Genomic DNA, 21670 nt, shown 5'->3' with positions numbered 1-21670 from the left:
GAGAGGAAATCTATGCAAATTAAGGGAATCCATTGCCCCCCCCCCCCCCCAGGCCATCAGAACTAGTGTCCCCACTTTGAAATTTCAGGGTGGGTCTTAAACCGCAAGGGGTGTGGCCTTGACAGGAAGGGGTGTGTCATATTTAAATTAGGGGGTGCACGAGTTTAGTCAGGCCTAGGGCAGCACAAAACCTAAATACACCCCTGCCTGGGCCCCTGTGTGCTCTCCATATGTCAGAATAGAGAACAGGGAAAGGACTTGTAAATATGTAATTTACCAGCCCCTTCCTTTTGTGAATGGACAAAGTCAGTGATCGGTACGGAGTTATTCCTGTCCATTAATTTTTTGCAGTTGAGGCTGCAGAGATGGAGATTGAGGGCTGTGCCCTCAATCTTCTTTCTCTGTCTCAAAGGTGGAACATCAAAGGTCTGTTTAGACCCCTGTAGCTTTAAGGGTGGGTGGGCTCCCTCCAGGCTCACTTGCCCTTTGCCTCTCCAGGCTCACTTGCCCTTTGCCTCTCCAGGCTCACTTGCCCTTTGCCTCTCCAGGCTCACTTGCCCTTTGCCTCTCCAGGCTCACTTGCCTCTCCATTATATAGTGCATGTGCTTCCACTGTGGAGGCTCTTAAAGTTTAGAGTTAGGACTACAGAAAATACACCTGAGCGTTTCTTTTGCAGGCAGAAGGTTGCGTGTTTTTTTCTGTGATTTTGCTCAGGTCAAAAGGTCACCAATGTAAAAAGCAGAAAAATGCCTGTAATCTGCCCAAAAAGAAGCTCATGTACTTTTTTGAGCTTCAGGCTACAAAACGGTCTGATGTGAACAGGTTGGTGAATGGTAGGGGGCGCTATTAAAATGTGATAATTAATATATCAAATTGGATAAGTGACCACAAGTAGAAAAATCTGTGATGAAATCAATGATTAGTATAAATAATCTTAGTGAATATCAGATAATTGTCCAATTAGCAATGACTGCCATAAACAATAATCAAGAAATAATCTCAATTAGTGAGAAGATGAAAAACAATAAAGTGTTTCACATCCAAAATAAACAGCCACCGACAACAGGAGTCTTGCTGCAGTAGATGTAGTAGCCAAGAAGTGCAACCTTATTCCTTCGCCATAACACTGCGAGTTCAACACCCAAAGTGCACAGATAGAGGATTGTGCTTACCAGACTGTGTGGATCTTTTTAACTAAAAAAAGATCGCAGACACAAAAAACAAACCTCCGCTTTATGGATCCCTCCCCCCCTCCGTTGACACGTTTGGCACCTTTCAGGGGGGAGGGGGGTGCAGATACCTGTCTGAGACAGGTATTTGCACCACCTCCGGGTCTGATCCCCATGGGGAATCCAGCCTGTGACATCACCCCCCCCCCCTTGCTGTCTTCTGGGAAACACTGTTCCCAGGAGAGAGCGGGGACCAGTGACGGCACGCCACGATCCTCGCGCATGCGCAGTAGGGAATCGGGCAGTAAAGCCGTCAGGCTTCACTTCCTGATTCCCTCACCGAGGATGGCGGCGGAAGCAGCCGAGGACCGAGCGATTGCTCAGCCTCGGCTGCTGACTTCGTGGGCGCGCTGGACAGGTAAGTGTGCTTTGTTTAAAAGGCAGCAGCTGCCGTATTTGTAGCTGTTGACTTTAAAAAAAAAAAAAAAAAACTCTGCTTATCAGGATAGTGCCTGCACACTTGACATTGGACAGGAATGTATGTAAATTCCTCCAAATTCAGAGATGGGACATGGAACACAAACACAGAGCTTCCATAGTGCAAAACCGTTTAATAAAACAACATGGGTAAAAAAAGCAAAGGCCAAGTGGCCGCTTACATTAGAAAGTGCCCATCCCGCCACTGGGGCTGCAGGTTTATATGTGTAACACAGGCTCTTCCACCTCCGTGGAGGCGCGTGTGCCAACTGCTTCACGCTCTAGCCAGATGGACCGGATGGGACGTAGGTAGTACACGTGACCAGGCTATGTGTGAACATGGGCCATTTAAATGATTTTGCTTGTTGGTCGTTTTTCGGTCATTTTTTCTGGCGTTTTATGAGCATTTTACAAACTGAAAACGCTCAGATGTGAATGCAGCCTTAAATTGTAGCTAAAGAGTATATTGAATGTCCCCAACGTGCTCATAGACCTTAATGAAAACCTGACAGCGGTCCTAACCCTTCTATGATCTTCCCAAAAATAGAAAAAAAATATCTTTTGGCTAAAGTCCTCCTTCTAACTGTTGCTACATATTTATAAAAAAAACGAATAAAATGAGTATCTGAAAACGCCATGTGAAAATCGGCTTTTACCCTTTTTGCCATAGAAATGTTTCAGGATTGGTTGGCCATACAGCTGCTGGTGACCGCTCCTGCTTGTGCCCATCGTCTCCAGACTTATAAACGGGACCTGTGAGGCCAGCATATTCTAAACTAGGGCTGCAACTAACGATTATTTTGATAATCGATTAGTTGGCCGATTATTGTTTCGATTGATCGATTAATCGGAATAATAGCCTTAAAATTTTTTTTTGCATTTTTACATTTTTTTTTTTTTTTGGGCCAATTTGTTGTTGGACAGATTACAAAACACATTACATGCTTTTTCTGCAGCTTCTCCATTGAAGTATATTGAACCAAAACATAAAAATAAATAGCATCGTTTTGCGTTAAAAAGTCCTCGCCTTTTCCAAATACGCAGCAGCCGTAAAAAAAAATCATGGATGTGAACGTGTCCCATAGGAAAACATGTAAATGAACTGTAGTGCGTTTCTGCAAAAAGCACCAAAAAACAGAGGTGTGACCCCGGCCTGAGATGTTTAGTAACATAATGGGTTAAAAAAAACTAAAATAAGTACAAAAAGAGCAAATAATCGCTACTGTAAGGGGTTCATTTTTTTACTGTGGGACAGTGAAAGTAATATTTACAGTAGTGATTTGCTTTTTTTGTACTATAAAGGGCTAATTTTAGGTTTTTTTTTTAACCCCATTATGTTACTGGCCGATTAATCGATTATGAAAATTTTAATCGATTAATTTCATGAACGAATAGTTGTCGATTAATCGATTAGTTGTTTCGGCCCTATTCTAAACCTAGATTTACTCAAGAAAATGTAAACCATTATAAACAGAAGGAGCCAGAGATGACCCGTAGGCTTTATTCTTAAACCAAATCGGCCATATTGCAGCAGGTGTACTGCCGATATCTGCGACGGGGAGCCCAGCTGTTTACAGACAGCTGTGACCGAGAAGCTTGTACAAGTCAACGACCGGCTGATTAAAGCCATGGTTGTCCGCCATTGTAAGAATATATCTAATTGTATCCACACATTGAGCAGTTACATGCCGTTAGAGATGCATGATTGGGCCATGGGCTACTCCTTTCAGGCCTGATCATCTGTCCCTGACTGCATATAACGGATTGATATGTGGATAATTGTTGACAGCTGTAGTTCCTGTAAGCTGGTCATTGACAGGTACAGACTTCCTGGCTGCGGAGGTCAGCAATTGTCTGCAAATACCTGGGCCCCCAGCTGCAGATAGCCACAGTATACTAGCAACGCCATAGCTGATATGGCTGTGTGAATGAATGGGCTTTTAAGATTTTTGCATTTATGTCTTTAAAAAATGTATAACTACAAACTTTGGGAAGACCATGTTAATGGCAAACTAATCCATATCTGTTTTTAATTGACTTCATTCCAGTATATCTCAACACCTCCCATTTTATTGGTAAGCTCCATCCTCCTATAGACGGAAACCAATGCTGCAAGAGCCAGCAGCGGTGCAAACAAAAAGGTTGGACTTTAGATGAAGATCAAAAAGACAAAATGTTGTCCTTTTGAGCTTCATCTAAAGTCCCAACATTTTTGTTTGCACCGCTGCTGGCTCTTGCAGCATTGGTGTCCACTTTTGTCAATGACTGGGTTGGAGGCTCATGACTTCTACCCAGTCATAGCCTCACTCAAAGTCCCAATTTCCCTCAATCCCCCCTTCTTTGCTCAATACTCCTATAGACGGAGGTGGTGAAGATTAGTTGTATTCAATGTGGAACAGAGGCAGCCATTTTTTAGGCTGTATGTACTGTTGGTACACCAAGTTCTACTAGGCCTAGGCCAAGAGGTGTTGAAGCAAGCCTTTGTTTACAGCCATGGCCTACCTCTCCTTCCCCTGCCCTACTTTCATTACTTACCTCAGCTCTATGACTCCAACTTTCTTGCTTTGACACTGAGCTAGGTGGAGGATAAATGAGGTAGTCACAGCTAAGGGTTGGGTATATATACAACATGGCTGCCAAACCAACAGTGGTGCCACCTTTGACAGAATTTGTACCTGAAATGAACTGAGAAGCCTATTCTCTAAAAGCAAGTCTGGCTTGAAAATGCCTTGTGTAATCTGAATTTCGTTTACATAGCTGAAGATATGAAATCATATTTGTATTAACTAAACAAAGGACGTTTGTGTCTGTACATTCTATTGCCACATCAGCAATGAGCCGCCCATATTCCTGAACCAAAGGGTCCGTCATGTTAAAGCCTTTTGTTTGTTTTTTATGGAAAATAATGTTTGAAGAAAGCTGGGCTATAGGGAGCCTTTCTTGCCTTCACTATTCCTACCACATAAAAAGAACTGTACGTAGCAGTAGGAAGAATTAATTTGGTGGTTATGACTAAGGCCTTATACGCTGAAACTCGTCAAATGTTCTCATTTGCGTTTGTTCACTGTGGCTTGTTAATAAAAACAAAGATTTTTTAAGGAGCAAGGACCGGAGTGAAGATCATCTTTTCCTCATTACTCTACTCAGCCAGCAACTGTGGATTGAGCACCCGGGAGCTCTGCTTTCTATGTGGTGTATAGGTAGTAGCACTGACTTTTCTGTTTATACTTAGGAAGAATTAATACGCCTGCATATTGCCCACGCTCAAAACCTACTAGAGTGCTGGGTACTTGGAAAATTCTCAGATCTTCCTGTCCGGCAAAACTTGCCAGGATCTTCCTTCCTACAATCTATACGCCATAATAACCCAGTGTTGTTCCTCTTATTCCCATTAATACTTCCTTAAACATTTTTTTATATATATTTCAGACTGGCATCACCATCCTAACTAGCATAAACCCCAAAACAACCCTAAACGACCCAATGTGTTTAAAAAAAATAAAATAAAAAAAACTTAAAGGGGATGTAAAGGCATTCTATGCATTAAGATAAAACCCTTCTGTGTGTAGCTCCCCCCCTCACCCCCCCCCCTAATACTTGCCTGGGCTCCCTCTCTGTCCAGAGATGTTCACAAGTGTCTCAGCCACCCGAGATTCTCCTTCTTGATTGGATGAGACACAGCAATGGTGCCATTGGCTCTCGCTGCTGTCTGTTAAATGTGGAGGGGAGAGAGAGAAGACATGGGGACATTTTTCCTCTAACACGTGTCATGCGATATGTCAAAAGTCTCCTTCTCCCCAGACGCTTTGTTCCCAATATTCAAGACTCAGATTTTCTTCCAAAGTAAGAGGTTTATTCTCCAAGACAGGACAAGCAAACAAACAGCCAATGCTTACATAGTTACAGCTGGTAAAACATCATTGCAGGATGGTACGGAGGAAAGATATTATGATGGTATGATCTTTCTCCTGGGAGAGAGTCCCTTCCCCACCCCCATCTCTCTGCAGAGTCCGATGACCCTGAGACCCCCGTCGGGTCGGGTGACCCTGAGGTTCCTCGTAGCTACACAACCCACATGTGTTCTTATACTGTTTTAAAACCCAAGCTAAGCATAATTGACTAGCTCCAAAAAAGGTTGGTGATAAATGTAACACCCACTTATGTATTTTTAAGTAACACATCTCCACCCACCGTCTTGACGTATGTCCTAAAATACATGAAGCCTACGACAGATGTAGTGTCGTCCTGTAACTGACCTTCCTCAAACTACCATGTTTAATAATGCTTCAGAAACATTTATCACATAGATTTTAAATTCATTAATATTTTTAACACTGTCAAAGTCAGCTAGCCAATCGGGCGAGAGAGAGGTTGGGGCTCCGTGTCTGAATGGACATAGGGAGCTGTGACTCAGCTCAGGTGCCCCCATAGCAAGCTGCTTGCTGTGGGAGCACTCGATGGGAGGGAGGGGCCAGGAGCACAGAGGAGGATCCAGGCTGCTCTGTGCAAATCCAAACAGAGCAGGTAAGTGTAACATGTTTGTAATTTATATATATATATATATATATATATATATATATATATATATATATATATATATATATATATATATATATATATATATAAGCCTTTACAATCACTTTAAGGAAATAAAGATTATTCTGGCAGATTTAGCTGGACAGGGGGGATACCCCGGGGAAACATTTTGGAAATTAAATAATCCTCTAGTAGGTTTTAGGCGTGGGCAGTATCTCAAATCGTGGCTGCTGCTACATGGTCCTTTTATGTAGTAGGAATAGTGAATCCACGTATACATGTATATAAGAAAGTAGACAGAATGGATCAGGCTGGCATTAAATCCCAAATGTTAATATGAAAGGTACAATATGTAAAAGAACACAGAAGCCAAATATGTTTTTTAATGTTGGTTTAATAAAGTTTAACATTACAATATTCCTGATGAGGTTGACATGCTAGCTGGCGGGCGGGCAGCAAAAAAAAAAAAATAACTCTGGGCAGACAGACTTTTTTAAATTGTATAAAAAATAAAACCCAATGAAATATGTTGCTATCATTGATTCGCTTATGGTGCGTTTAAAACCCTCAGTTTATTTTCCAGCAACATAATGCTGTTGCCTTTACTCTTAACGCATTGTGCATTGGCAAAGGGCTCTTAAGGGGTGTAGTTTAGGGTGTGTGTCTATGGCAATAGGAACGGACCTCCCATTAGCAGACCCTGCAAGAATTTAAAAGCCTGGTAAACATGTTACGGGGATGAATAAAAGCGGTTTCTCACTCCAGGAACAAGGTAGACAGAAAAAAATGTAACGCTCGGCCATGGGTTAGAGAAGGAGGTTTGTGGATAAAATTAGATCATGCCTATATAAATCCTTCACCAGTGCATAGTTGCCAACATTTGAAAAAAAATTCCAGGGACACTTTGCAGCACAGCTATTAATTAATTACCACACTCACTTCCCCGAAGCTCCACCCACTCCGCAGTATGTACAGGAGAGGAGGAGTGCAGAGGGTATGATGGGGGCAGTGTGTACAGGAGAGGAGGAGTGCAGAGGGTATGATGGGGGCAGTGTGTACAGGAGAGGAGGAGGAGTGCAGAGGGTATGATGGGGGCAGTATGTACAGGAGAGGAGGAGTGCAGAGGGTATGATGGGGGCAGTATGTACAGGAGAGGAGGAGGAGTGCAGAGGGTATGCTGGGGCAGTGTGTACAGGAGAGGAGGAGTGCAGAGGGTATGATGGGGGCAGTGTGTACAGGAGAGGAGGAGTGCAGAGGGTATGATGGGGGCAGTGTGTACAGGAGAGGAGGAGTGCAGAGGGTATGACGGGGCAGTATGTACAGGAGAGGAGGAGTGCAGAGGGTATGCTGGGGCAGTGTGTACAGGAGAGGAGGAGTGCAGAGGGTATGATGGGGCAGTGTGTACAGGAGAGGAGGAGTGCAGAGGGTATGATGGGGGCTGTGTGTACAGGAGAGGAGGAGTGCAGAGGGTATGATGGGGCAGTATGTACAGGAGAGGAGGAGTGCAGAGGGTATGCTGGGGCAGTGTGTACAGGAGAGGAGGAGTGCAGAGGGTATGATGGGGGCAGTGTGTACAGGAGAGGAGGAGGAGTGCAGAGGGTATGAAGGGGCAGTATGTACAGGAGAGGAGGAGGAGTGCAGAGGGTATGCTGGGGCAGTGTGTACAGGAGAGGAGGAGTGCAGAGGGTATGATGGGGGCAGTGTGTACAGGAGAGGAGGAGTGCAGAGGGTATGATGGGGGCAGTGTGTACAGGAGAGGAGGAGTGCAGAGGGTATGATGGGGCAGTATGTACAGGAGAGGAGGAGTGCAGAGGGTATGCTGGGGCAGTGTGTACAGGAGAGGAGGAGTGCAGAGGGTATGCTGGGGCAGTGTGTACAGGAGAGGAGGAGTGCAGAGGGTATGATGGGGGCAGTGTGTACAGGAGAGGAGGAGGAGTGCAGAGGGTATGAAGGGGCAGTATGTACAGGAGAGGAGGAGTGCAGAGGGTATGCTGGGGCAGTGTGTACAGGAGAGGAGGAGTGCAGAGGGTATGATGGGGCAGTGTGTACAGGAGAGGAGGAGTGCAGAGGGTATGATGGGGGCAGTGTGTACAGGAGAGGAGGAGGAGTGCAGAGGGTATGATGGGGGCAGTGTGTACAGGAGAGGAGGAGGAGTGCAGAGGGTATGAAGGGGCAGTATGTACAGGAGAGGAGGAGTGCAGAGGGTATGCTGGGGCAGTGTGTACAGGAGAGGAGGAGTGCAGAGGGTATGATGGGGCAGTGTGTACAGGAGAGGAGAAGTGCAGAGGGTATGATGGGGCAGTATGTACAGGAGAGGAGGAGGAGGAGTGCAGAGGGTATGATGGGGCAGTATGTACAGGAGAGGAGGAGGAGGAGTGCAGAGGGTATGATGGGGGCAGTGTGTACAGGAGAGGAGGAGGAGTGCAGAGGGTATGATGTGGGCAGTGTGTACAGGAGAGGAGGAGGAGTGCAGAGGGTATGATGGGGCAGTATGTACAGGAGAGGAGGAGTGCAGAGGGTATGATGGGCACAGTTAGTACAGGAGAGGAGGTTGGAGGGTATGGCGGTGGCATAATGGGGAGGGATTTCTTGTGGTGTCTATGGGGTAATCAGGAAGTGATGTTGGGAAGATAAGGGAAGGAAAGTGACCATGGAATGATGTCCCTCAGCTGGGGGGGGGGGGGGGGGGGTAGGAAGCAGCTTGGAGTGATGTCTGTATGATGTGATCTGGGGGTGATGCAACCTGGGGGCAGTATGTACAGGAGAGGGGGACTGAGAAGTGGTCAGATAGCGATGTATATAATAAAAAAAAAACTCATCCACTAAAAACATTTAAAACAATGAATCATACAACAGTACTAGATGTAAGTACAGATCTATGCAATCCAGTTTATAGCACTCTGCATCCAATCCAATTGCTCAGACTAGATAATGTGGGGTCATTTATAGCCATTCATGTAACCTTGTGTAACCGTGTGTAAGTGGTGAGTTCACACTTCTGATTGCACAGACTCAGAACCTGTATACATGTACAATCAGAAGTGTGAACTCACCACATACACACACAGGTTACATGAATGGCTATAAATGACCCCACATTATCTAGTCTGAGCAATTGGATTGGATGATGTTTGCACAGACTGTTCCTGCTTAGAAGTGATCTGCCAAAATGTGTTTGGGCTGCAGACCTCAGCCCCCTCCCCCTCACTATCTCCTTTAAACCTTCTCCTAAGAAAAAATCTCCTTGAAAGTTTGTACTACTACTACTATCCACCCTAGGAAACTTCCCACAGAAAAGTTCAGCTCACTCACCTCCTCCCTTCCTCTGGCCAGCCGACAGGAGCTACAGTGAGCCCCGCCTCCCAGGTCTCACAGCACACCGCGCTGCTGATTGGAGGGGGAGGCTGAGTCACAGATAACAAGGACCCCGCACAGCACGAGACTGGGAGGAGGGGAGGGGACAGAAAGGAGCTTTGCATCCCAAACACACAGCGCAGGCTCAGGTCCCTGCTGAGACCCAGAAGCCGCACCTGCCTTCCCCAATAGCCGGGACAAGTCCCGGCAGGCTAAATTAGCTGGGACTAGGTCCCAAATAACGGGACTGTCCCTTTAAAAACGGGACAGTTGGCAAGTATGCCAGTGGCTTGTATATGCTTTTATGTTGGTGGCACCTTTCTAAGTTCAACTTGGTAGGTATGCAAGTAATGTTCATTAATTCCATACTTGGTAGAGCTTCAGACAGTAATATTTTTTATATGATTTTTGATATATGCTGATTTTGCCTGGATGGACACCTCATTTGTTTTCCAGCATGGCTGTATGGTGATCCTCGCCAAGTGGTCTATCCAAGAAATTCCACTGGATTCTATTGTGGATTTGGACCAAACAGGTAGGTGCTTATATCCGTATGTAGTTCAGATTTCCTAGTTACTTTGTTATTCAGACAAGCTCTTCTTTTTAACCACTTGCTTACTGGACACTTATACCCCCCCCCCCCCTACCTGACCAGGCTAATTTTCAGCTTTCAACGCTCTCTCATCTTGAATGACAATTGCGCTGTCATGCAACACTGTATCCAAATTACATTTTTATCACACAAATGGAGCTTTCTGTTAGTGGTATGTAATCACCACTGTGTTTTTTTGATTAACGGGGAAAAAAAATTTGACATTTTTGAAAAAAAATATATATATATTTTTTTTCATATTTTGTTATAAAATTTTGCACACAGGTAAATTTGTCTCCTTTTACTAATGGGCACTGATGAGGTGGCACTGATTTGCAGTACTGATGGCCACTGATTAGTGGCACTGGTAGGCACTGATTAGCCGCACTGGTGATCACTAAGGGGACCGATGTCCCTCTAACAGAAGCTGCTTTCTTCTTTTCTTCACGTGAGGACTTCCATGTACGCCCTCCTGGCCTTTTAAGCCCGCGCTGTAGCCGTTTTCCGGCTTTAGCGCAAGCGCAAAGGGGTTAATATTGCATTTTTGAAATAACATCTAATATAATGTTTAATTTCAATTTAAAAAACCCAGCATCAACTAATATCCACTCCTACACCACATTACCCTGATTCTGCATGGCTCGCCTCTTTTTCCCATATAACTTTCCTCTACACGATCATGACCGTTCATCCCTCCTTTCTTCTCCCAAGTGACCTAGTCCCTCTATCCATTTCTTCTGACCAGGACCCAGTCCCACCCTCTCTTTCCTCTTGTATGTGAAACTGACTCTTCATCTACATCCTCTTTCTCCTTGTGAACCTGAAATACATCCCCTTTCTCTGCTATATTTCCCCAATTTTACTTTTCTTCCCTCTTCTTCCATATGACTGTAGCGCCCTGCTCCTGTTGACCAGGCGCTATTTTCTAAGTTTAGTGGTATATCTGAACTGTATTCAGTTCAGGTACAATGTTTATGGCTAAATTGGCCTCTGCTCCAGCTTTGGCTGAGTTGGTGTATTTTCCACGGTCACCAGCAGGTGTCGCTGTCACTTCTGGTTCGTGATGGAAGGTACAACAAGCGGAAGTGTATTGGATGTTCTTTCCCAGAAGCTACCTAGTGGGAGGTTTTTACTGCTGGGCATGCTGGGAGAGGGTACTTAAGTGGCGGACACTATTATTTTCGCTCTCTCACCTCGTAGCCACTCTGGCCTAAGGTATGTGACAGCTCCTCTTCTGCCTCGGGGCCTGCTGGCCCAAGGCTTCGTTACTGGAGGTAGGCCCAGAAGCTATTTGGGGCCTACTGGTTTAAGGGTGGTCCTGCGGGAAGAAGCAGAGCAATTGAAGGAATCAAGGGAGAACTCATCTTGGAGAGGACACAGCAGAAGGCTGGTATCTCGAGAAGAGCCTGATGCCTCAATTGGAGGGGGAAAAAAACGGTAACGCGTAAAAACGCTATTACATAAACATTAAAGAACTTTGAAAGACTCACTGCAAAGCTACTGGCGTTTTTTTATAACGTTATTTTAACGTCCAGTGTGCATGGAGCCTTACACTCCATCCCTTCGCTTTTCTATATTGCCTGGATTCTTTTTTATTTTCATATTTTTTTTATTAATTTTCATCTTCATGTAAAAAAACTGATTACATCCATATTAAACCATGTTGTTATCTTATGACACATATAACATAATCTTTTCAATATTCCTGGACTCTACATCCTTTTTTTCTTCTATAAGACCCATCGTCCCTCACCCTTTCTCCCATGTGACCCTGGCACTTCATCCCTTTCCATGACATTGCTCCCCCTTTTTCTTATATGGTTGGAGACATCCCTTTAGTTTCTATTACTATATTGCCTGGACCCACATTTATTTTATTTTTTTTGTACATGACCATGGATCTTCATCCCTCCCTTGTTTTCCCATAAGACGTCATCCTTTTCTATAATACCTGGACCCTCCATCATTTAACTTCTACATGACCATGACTCTTCATCCCACACATCTTTTCTTATATGAATCTGACGCTCCATCCCTTGCCTTCACTTTTCCTTTTCACTTTTCCAGTATAACCTGACTCCTTTAATTTTCCGTCTCTATCTGTGGGCTTGGCCCAAAGTCTGCTTTTTCTTTAATTAATTTTTTTTCCCACTGTCTTACCTATTGATCTGTGCTTCCATATTAATATTTTCCTATGTGACGTGGGTCAACACTTCTACTTGTATAATTAATTTCATAATTTTGTTTTTTCAGCGACAAGCCCTTTGTGCTATATTTTGACTTATTGAAGTGCCTCACTGGTACAAGCGTATTGGCAGCATCAATGAATGGACTGCAGTGTCCCACCACCCAGGTACCTACACTAGATGTTCATAGGCTAACCTTTTGGCTCTTGCCTCACAATAACCTAAATTTCACTCTTCATACTGCCATACTCTGTGTTTTTCTCCATTCCCTATTATTGGTTGCCATATCATTTGTTTATATGTTGTTCTGCTTTCTAGGTTTGTGTTGCGGAATGTCCTCAATATTTCAGAGCAGCTATTCCAATTGGCGTCCCGAAAAATGTCTATAACCAGACATTCTGTCAGCCGAGTATTAACCTAACTACTACTATTCTGGTGAGTAGGGAGTGAAGAGCCACCAACTAGCTTTCAGACCTGGATATTTAATTTACAGGCATATCTGACCATTCTGTACCTCCTGACAGGTTTATCTAATGGTACCCTTATGTATAATAGTTGTTATGTTCAAGCAAAAAAGTGGATCAGCACCTGTATTAATGCAATTATTATCGGTTTTCTCTTCCTGCCATACAGAGTGTAAGTCAAATTGCTTCTAAGGAGCTATGTCCTGTCTTCCTGGTTCCCTCCAAACCTAGTAAGTACCTCCAGTGTTTTACAAAGATTTTGTTCTGCCTTTGAGCCCCTTTGGCTTCCTTTGAACCTCCTGGTAGTTAATTAAAGCGGTGGTTCACCCTTATTAACATGTTTTTAGCATAAAATGAGGCATAGTAGCGCGAGCTACAGTATGCCTGTCTTTATTTTTTTATCCCCGTACTCACAGTGTAATCGTAGACACAAGATTCCGACTCCCCGCGGGGAATGGGCGTTCCTATGGAGAGGGAAGGTGATTGACGGCCGGCTCTGGCACGTCACGCTCCCCGAAGACAGCCGGAACAGGTCTCGGCTCTTCACGGCGCTATACGGCGCCTGCGCACAGACTATGCGCAGGCGCCGTGAAGCGCCAAGTCCTATTTCGGGTATTTCCTGAGAAGCGTGACGTGCCAGAGCCGGCCGTCAATCATGCTGCCTCTCCATAGGAACGCCCATTCCCCGAGGGGGGTCGGAATCGTGTCTCTACGATTACACAGTGAGTACCGGACTAAAAAAATAAAGACAGGCATACTGTAGCTCGCGCTACTATGCCTCATGTTATGCTAGAAGAATTTTTTTTTTTTTTTTTTTTTTTATTAATAGGGTGAACCCCCGCTTTAATGTAGATCACAGTTTCTGCACAATTCAGGTTTTGGCTATTATTCACCTTTTTTTATATATTTATGGTGAAAGGTCAGCTTGGGCCCACATCTACTGGGTGGCCACATCTGCTAATCAGTACAGACTCATGACTGTTTCAGCTAGTGGTGCTTACTGGACTGCAAGCTCTTGCTTCCCAGCAATTGATATACCAAGCATCAGAGAAGTCGTGAATGCTTTTCAGTGCTGAATGTGGTGCCTAGTAATCATCAGTCTATGATAGGGGTTTAGTGTGTTGCTGTTAGCCTGTGACATGGGCAGTTTTAGCTAAAGGAATAAAAACAAAAATCATTAAAGAGAACTCTGTTGCCAAATTATTAATTTCAACATCAATCTTCCTAGAAAATTATAAATACATACTGTATGTGCTCAGCATAAATGAGTACACCCCAACAGATTTGTCAGAAAACCTTTGCTTTCCTTTCTGAATCAACATTTTTTATGAGACACTGACACTGCAAAATACTCCCACAAATGCGAGTCATTGATTGCAACCAAGATTTGTTCATTTACACACACACAAAAAAAGTATTTTTCCTAACAAATTCATTTAAGACCATGTTGCAAAAATGATCGCACCCCAATGAAAGTCTTAGGCTGGGTTCACACTGGCACGACCAGGCCCAGATTTCCCACAAGGCCACAGAGGCCAGGCCACGGGGCGGCAGGGTACAGAGGGGCGGCAGCGGCATGGAGTCCCCTGACGGCCGGAACATACAGTTAAGAGCGTTAAGTTGCTTTCTAGCAGGGCTAAATGTAGTGTGGAGAAATCCGCTCGCTCATTAACAAGTGATTGTGGCGATGTTGCCGAAATCACTTGTAAAATGTGTGCTGCCGTCCTTCCTCTCCCCCCCACCTCACATAACTCTCTCTGCTGGCTCTGTCTTCAGGACTCTGTTCTTCCCCTAGCCGCCGAGTCCGTCTCCTGTCCCTCCCCCCGGTGTACACAGTGAGAGGGGTGAGCTGTGCTCTACATTGCGGAACCTGGCCTTAGGGCGGCAGGGAGAGCAAATCCGGCCCTGGGCACGACACCACAGCCTTCCTTCTTTTGGATTCGACTTTGCCCTGCGACTTGAAGCCGACATACGTCCGACTTTCAGTGAACAGGGATCCGACTTGGATCCCCGCCAATACCAGGCACTGTGTTTGGTATGAATCTTGAGGGGGAACTAAAATTTTAAATAAAAACCGGCATGGGTTCCCCCTCCAAGAGCATACCAGGCCAATGGGTTTGGTATGGATTTTAAGGGGAACCCCCTACGCCAAAAAAAACCTCCAAAATCCATACCAGACCCTTATCTGAGCATGCAGCCTGGCCGGTCAGGAAAGGGGGTGGAAAGGAGCGAGCCCCCCCTCCTGAACCGTACCCGGCCGCATGCCCTCAACATGGGGGGTGGTTGCTTGATCCGACTTCTGGTGCGACTTCTATTCAAATCAATGGACTCCCATAGGGAACCATTGATTTTGAATAGAGACAGAAACGCGGGGCGAGGCTTAACACCGCGTTAAGGCTTGTTAAATCACATTTTACACCTTTTGCCGGCGTCTGATGTTTTTACAGCTCTAGAGCTGGAGCCTCAGAACACACTGGTCCTGTTTTGTTTTTTTTTGGAGCTTAAAAACGCCTATGCCACTTACAGCTCCTAAACGCCTTGGTGGGCATGAGGCCACAGGCTAACATGGAGAGGCGTTTTTAAGCTGTAAAAAACGCTCCTAAAAGCAACTGTAAAAACGTCCGTGGGCATAAGGGCTTAAAGTTGATAAAGAATTATTTATTAAAAGGAAAAAGTCTTCAAGTAAACATTTAAAATGGTTCACGTTTCTGTGCTTTTTACGTAAAAAAAATGTTTTAAGTTGGTGACAGGGTCTCTTTAAGGGCGATGGCCATGACCAGACCAGTAATATAAGTACCGATTCTCAGTGCAGTTATCACAGAGACAAAGTGTAAAACTGGAATTGTGAAGAACTATAATGGGTACTGATGGTGCTCCCTAATGATATGCATTACAGATAAATTCACTAGTGTAGCCAAGAGTGTAGATGACCAGAAGAAAACAGACCCATTAAAAACTGGATTTGATAGCTGTGTTTTATGACAGCACAGTAACTGGGTCTTCACCAGAAAATAAACCTTTTCTCCCTCGTCTTCCAGGACGGCACGCTGAGAGTAGACTGGCCCACCTGACAGGAAACACAATCAAAAAAGAGGTTAAAAGGCCCCACCCCTCCCGTGTGCCTCAGTTCTGATTGTGTTTCCCCTACAGCGAAAAGTTTTTTTGTTTTTCTAGTTGACCTAAGGCCTGGGGCTGGTGGTCCCCCTCCCTGGAGTCTGGACTACAGGTACTGGGTGCCTTGGGGTCCAGTCAGGTGCTCTGCGCCTGCCGGGGGGGGGGGTATCCCCTTACTTTCTTGGTCCAGGGGGGCTGAAGATGGATTATCAACATGAAGAGATCCCCCCCTGGACACCGGAGCCTCCTAGGGCAGTGGCTGCCCCAGTGCTCCGAAGAGGCCGTTTCCTCTCTCCCCTCGTCCTTCCCCCTACCTTTGCCGGGTGGAGGCTTCCCCCCCTGTGGATCCTCTGATGCAGAGGCATGCTGGAGGCGTGGGCGCCGCTGCCGTTTGCTTGGCGCAGCTTGATGACACGCACGGCGTCATGACGTCGTTCCGCTCGTTCGGCAAGATGGCGGCCTCCACCGATGCAGACGCCGCATTCGATCCCCCAGCGTGGCAGGAGCAACACGTGCAGCCGGGGAGAGAGAAGGGCCTGGCGTCCCCGCATCATGGAGGAGGATCGCCCACTTCTTGATTTGGCTGCAGAGGAGACCACCAGGGGTGAGTCCTCCTTGTTGTTTGAGGGATGGCTGGGCTGGGACCCCCCCCCTCTCCCCCTCCCAAGTTTGGTGTTGCTAATGGGTCCTTCTTTTTGCACTTATATTTTAGGAGAGGACCCTACTGCCCAGGGGGAAACCAGTAGATCTGCTAAGCCCCCTAAGCGAGTTAGGAAGTGTGGCAATTGCAGTGAGAAACTCCCAGCTGAATACAATAAGCCCTTTTGCTCCAGATGTATTCTTAAGTTAACTGGGAAAGAAACTTCACAAATTATGAAGGATTTTCTCTCAGTTCAGACAGAAATGCTTGCTACTCTCAAGGATTTCCATTCCTCTTTTAAAAATAGGGATCCTGATCCTCCTATGCCTGGTCCCTCGTCCCAGGAGGGCTCCTCTTTTTCGCGGCTTGATTCCCGCCAGTGAACTAAAAGGCCTATTTCCTCTGATTCCGAGGATTCTGAGGTTACCCTTCAGGACGAGGGTCTGGCAGAAAGCCAGGAGGAGGATTAGGATGCTAGATCCGGGAAATACATATTTTCCGCAGATGGTATGGAGGGTCTTCTTGCTGCTATTTACGCCTCTGAGCAGATCCAGCATCCAACTAAGCAGGTGTCAGCCCAGGACAGGATGTATCTAGGCTTGATTAAACCCCAGTCTAAAACTATCCCAGTGCACCAATCCCTCAAGGATATTATCCGAAGGGAATGGGCTGAGCCAGAGAAAAGGCTTCCCAGGTTTAAGACCTGGAAACGCCGCTGCCCCTTTAAGGAGGATGTAAAGGATACCTTTTTCAAATACCTCGCCTTGATGCATCTTTAGCCCAGGTCTCTAGGCAGTCCGACCTCTCCTTTGAGGATGCAGGGAGTTTGAGGGACGCCATGGACAGGCGGGCCAATACCTCCCTCCGTAGAGCATGGGAAGCCAATGCAGCCACATTAGGTCCTGCGTTGGCATCAGTATTCGTCGCAAGGAACGCTGCCGCTTGGACTTCCAGGCTGTTGGATCATCTGGCTAGTTCCTCCAAGTCTAGGGAAACTCGAGAGTCCCTCCAGATTATTGGCAGTGCTGTGGCCTATTTGGCAGACGCGGCTATTGAAACAGTTTGCGCTACAGCCAAAAACCGGAGCACTTGTTAATGCTTCAAGGAGAGCGGTTTGGTTAAAAACTTGGAGGGGCGATCTCGCTTCCAAAAACCGATTGTGCGCTATTCCATTTGAGGGTTCCCTCCTGTTTGGTACTGCGTTAGATCAGGCCCTGGCGAGGTCCTCTGAGAAGGGGAATAAGTTTACCTCCAGACCTAGGTCAAATAGGAGGAAGCTTTTTCGTCCCAACCAGAGGAAGAACCCCCCATCGGAGAAGAAATCGGCGCCCAACAGACGCTGGGGTTTTGGGAAAGATAAACCAAAAGGAGGGATTCTTTTTTCCAGTCCCAAACCAGAAGAAAGGATCCCAAGTGACGAGAGGGTAGGGGGCAGGCTCTCCAGGTTCCTTCCCGTTTGGGAGGGCATAACCCAGAGTCCTCATGTTCTTCAGATCATCAAGGAAGGTTACAGGTTAGAATTTCGCCAGTTTCCTCCCCCGACCTTTCTCCTCACATATTTACCAAGCGATCCCCTCAAGGCCGCGGGCCTTTGTCAGAACGTTACCAATCTGGCGCAACAGAGAGTCATAGTCCCAGTCCCTCCAGATCAAGAGGGTCAGGGAGTATACTCCCATATTTTTGTAGTTCTCAAGCCAGCTGGGAAGTTCAGGTTCATCATCAACCTGAGGCCCCTGAACATCCATCTTCTGTACAAAAAATTTTGTATGGAATATGTCTACAGTCTCAGGGGGCTCTTGTTAGAAGGCGTGTTCATGGTAACGATAGACTTGAGGGACGCTTGCCTTCACGTCCCGATTTATCAGAATCACCAGAAGTTCCTCAGATTCGCCCTCGCCTCTGCCCAGGGAATTCTACACTGGCAGTTCTTGGCCCTCCCCTTCGGACTGGCCTCCAGAGGGTGTTTACGAAGGTCCTGGCCGAGGTGATGGCTTTTCTGCATTTAAAAGGGATCTTCCTCGTCCCTTATTTGGACGACCTTTTGCTCTTCAACCTGAGTCGGGATCAGCTCCTTTTGGACCTGGCCACTGTCATGTCCACCCTGGAATCCCTTGGTTGGATAGTAAACAAGGAAAAGTCTTCTCTTCTTCCAGAACAAAGGAAGATGTATCTGGGGTTTCTCATAGACTCCCTAGAAAGGAAGCTTGTCTTAACCCAAGACAAGGCACAGGGTCTTATGACAGCGGTCAGGTCCCTAGTAGCGGCTGTAAATTCCTCTTTCAGAGAAATCATGAGGTTGTTGGGGCAGATGACTTTGTGCATCCCGGCAGTTCCTTGGGCCCAACTTCACTCAAGACCCCTGCAGGCCTTCCTTTTCTCCTCTTGAGATGGGACGGAAGAGACTCTGGATACCAGGGTCAGCATCCCGGTTCCAGTAAAAGACACCTTAGAGTGGTGGCTGTGTCCCCAGAACCTTCTAAAGGGCCGTCTGTGGAGTCAGTTCAACCCGATCAAAGTCACCACACCACGCCAGCAGCTGGGGGTGGGGAGCCCATACGGAGGAACTTCGAGCCCAGGGTTCTTGGAATCTCCAGCAAAGACGGGCTTCTTCCAACTTCCGGGAGTTGTTGGCGGTTGGGGAGGCTCTGGAAGCGTTCGAGGAGAGAATTCGGGGCCGAGAGGTCTTAGTTCTCTCCGACAATGTGACTACGGTCGCCTTTCTCAACCGCCAGGGGGGCACCAGGTCTCGCTCTCTTCTAGCTCTCTCCCTGAGGATTCTGGGTTGGGTGGAACAGAGGGTACCCTCTCTCCTGGCAGTCCATATAAGAGGAACTCTCAATCTGCAGGCAGACTTTCTGAGCCGCCAGCCCATCCTTCAGGGGGAATGGGAATTGTGCCCAGAGACCTTCAGCTGGATTTGCCAGCAGCTCGGTCGTCCAGAAATAGACCTCTTTGCTTGCAAGGGGAACAAGAAACTGGACAGGTTATTTTCCCTCTCCCGAGAGCAGGGTTCGCAGGGGGTGGATGCGTTGGCTCAGCCCTGGAATTTCCGGTTGGCCTACGCCTTCCCCCCCTTGAATCTCATTCCAAGGGTCCTGCAGAAGTTGAACACCTCAGATACCAACCTGATTTTGATCGCTCCTTGGTGGCTCAAGAGGTCGTGGTTTCCCACCCTAAAACTGTGGTCTCTAGCTCCCCCGCTTCCCCTCCCTCTCCAAGTAGGTCTTCTGTGGCAGGGGCCGGTCTCTCATCCAGAGTTCTTCAGCCTGACGGCATGGCTCTTGAGAGGTGGAACCTGCAGCAGAGAGGCTGTTCGGAGAAGGTGATAGACACCCTGTTGGCTAGTCGCAAAAAGGTCACCAGACTCATTTACGCAAGAATCTGGGGGGTCTTTTCGCGCTGGTGCTCCGCGAAGCAGATCTCCTGCCCTAGAACCTCCACCATCCTGGATTTTCTCCAGGATGGGGTGGACCTAGGCTTAGCCACTAGGACCTTAAGGGTCCAAGTCGCGGCCTTCTCCTACTTTCTCGACAAGAGCCTTTCAGGGGATCCGCTTATCAAGAGCTTTCTGACAGCCAGGGACTGACTTTCCCCTATACAAGTGTCCAGAGTTCCCCCCTGGGACCTCTCCCTAGTCTTGGATCAGCTATCTAAGGCACCATTCGAACCTATAGATAGTATCCCTATTAAATTACTTTCATTTAAGTTTACTTTTTTGTTGGCTATCACGTCTGCCAAAAGAGTTAGAGACATACATGCCTTTTCTATTAAGGAACCCTTTCTTCGAGTTTTTGAAGACAGGGTGGTACTGAGTCACGATCCTCTGTATCTCCCTAAGGTGGCAACAAAGTTCCACAGATCCCAGGAGGTAATCCTCCCTTCATTTTGCGCGAACCCCAAAAATGAGAAGGAAGCTACTTTTCATTGCTTGGATGTAAGACGCTGTCTTTTGATTTATTTAGAGAGGGTAAGTGAGTTTAGGAATTCCCCTCATCTTTTAGTTAATTTCTCTGGTCAGAAAAAGGGTCAGCAGGCAACGAAAGCTTCAATATCCAGATGGATTAGACAGGCTATTTCTTTATCCTGCACCCTAGTGGGTAGGCCAGTTCCTATTATCAAGGCCCATTCCACTCGATCACTGGCAGCCTCCTGGGCAGAGAGGGCAGGAGCTTCCTTAGAACAGATATGTAGAGCGGCGACCTGGTCAAGCCAGAATACGTTCCTCAGACATTACAGAGTCAAACTGCTGTCACCGCAAGATCTGATGTTTGGTAGGAAAGTCCTACAGACGGTGGTCCCACCCTAAGGTAGGCCTGAAGGTTACTTGCTTTTCTCTCAGCGTGCCGTCCAGGAAGACGAGGGAGAAATTACCAGTTACACTTGCCAGTAGCTGGATTTCTACGATGTCTTACAGGACAGCAGGCCTACTTCCCTCCCCTTTTTTTACTGCTATCCGGAATTGTTTTTGGGTCTTTTAGGCCCGTGTTCTAATAGCGTTTACTTATCTACAAACTGAGGCACACGGGAGGGGTGGGGCCTTTTAACCTCTTTTTTGATTGTGTTTCCTGTCAGGTGGGCCAGTCTACTCTCAGCGTGCTGTCCTGTAAGACATCGTAGAAATCCAGCTACCGGTAAGTGTAACTGGTAATTTTTTGTAAATAACCTAGGCCCCCACCTACCTGTGTCTACCTGTGCCTTATTGGCTGTAGGATGTGGGCAATGCGTTTTTATGAAGATGGAACACATGGCTCAATAGCCTTCCTCACCATTTATGATTTGGAACTTGTGTCATGCACCACATGTCATCTGAACTCAGTGCGCAGTACTCAGCCATGGTGTATCCATGCGCTTGGGCTTAAAGTGGTACCAGTTGGAGGTGACGGTAAAGTCAAGTCCTGGCTGAAGTAGCAGGTCAGAATGTCGGAAGAGGGGCTGACACTGTCCTATACCCTTTTGCTTTGATGTCCTCTGTGTATGTATTTATGTCTGTTTTTGGGAAATTCGAAATTCGCTTTTTTTTTCTATGGAAGTAATCAAATAGCCTAGAAATGTAGTGTTGTTGGGAACATAAGTGGTTAGGTTATGCTGTCCATATAGTGTAAGCCCCATATGCCATTCCTAAGGTAGATGATAAATA

The 21670-nt window shown here is 46.5% G+C and overlaps 1 protein-coding gene across 1 annotated transcript in view; it reads left to right on the top strand.

Moving 5' to 3' along the window:
- Positions 1-21670, top strand: part of SLC44A4 (solute carrier family 44 member 4) — a 150835-nt gene that overhangs the window by 62060 nt on the left and 67105 nt on the right. The window contains exons 4-7 of the mRNA XM_040323068.1: positions 9994-10072; positions 12383-12482; positions 12634-12750; positions 12949-13009. Of these exons, the coding sequence (XP_040179002.1) occupies positions 9994-10072; positions 12383-12482; positions 12634-12750; positions 12949-13009 (357 nt within the window). The remainder of the gene's footprint in view (positions 1-9993; positions 10073-12382; positions 12483-12633; positions 12751-12948; positions 13010-21670) is intronic.

This window comes from Rana temporaria, chromosome 9 (assembly GCF_905171775.1).
Source record: "Rana temporaria chromosome 9, aRanTem1.1, whole genome shotgun sequence".
NCBI lineage: Eukaryota > Metazoa > Chordata > Amphibia > Anura > Ranidae > Rana > Rana temporaria.
This window is presented reverse-complemented; position numbering and strand designations above follow the sequence as displayed.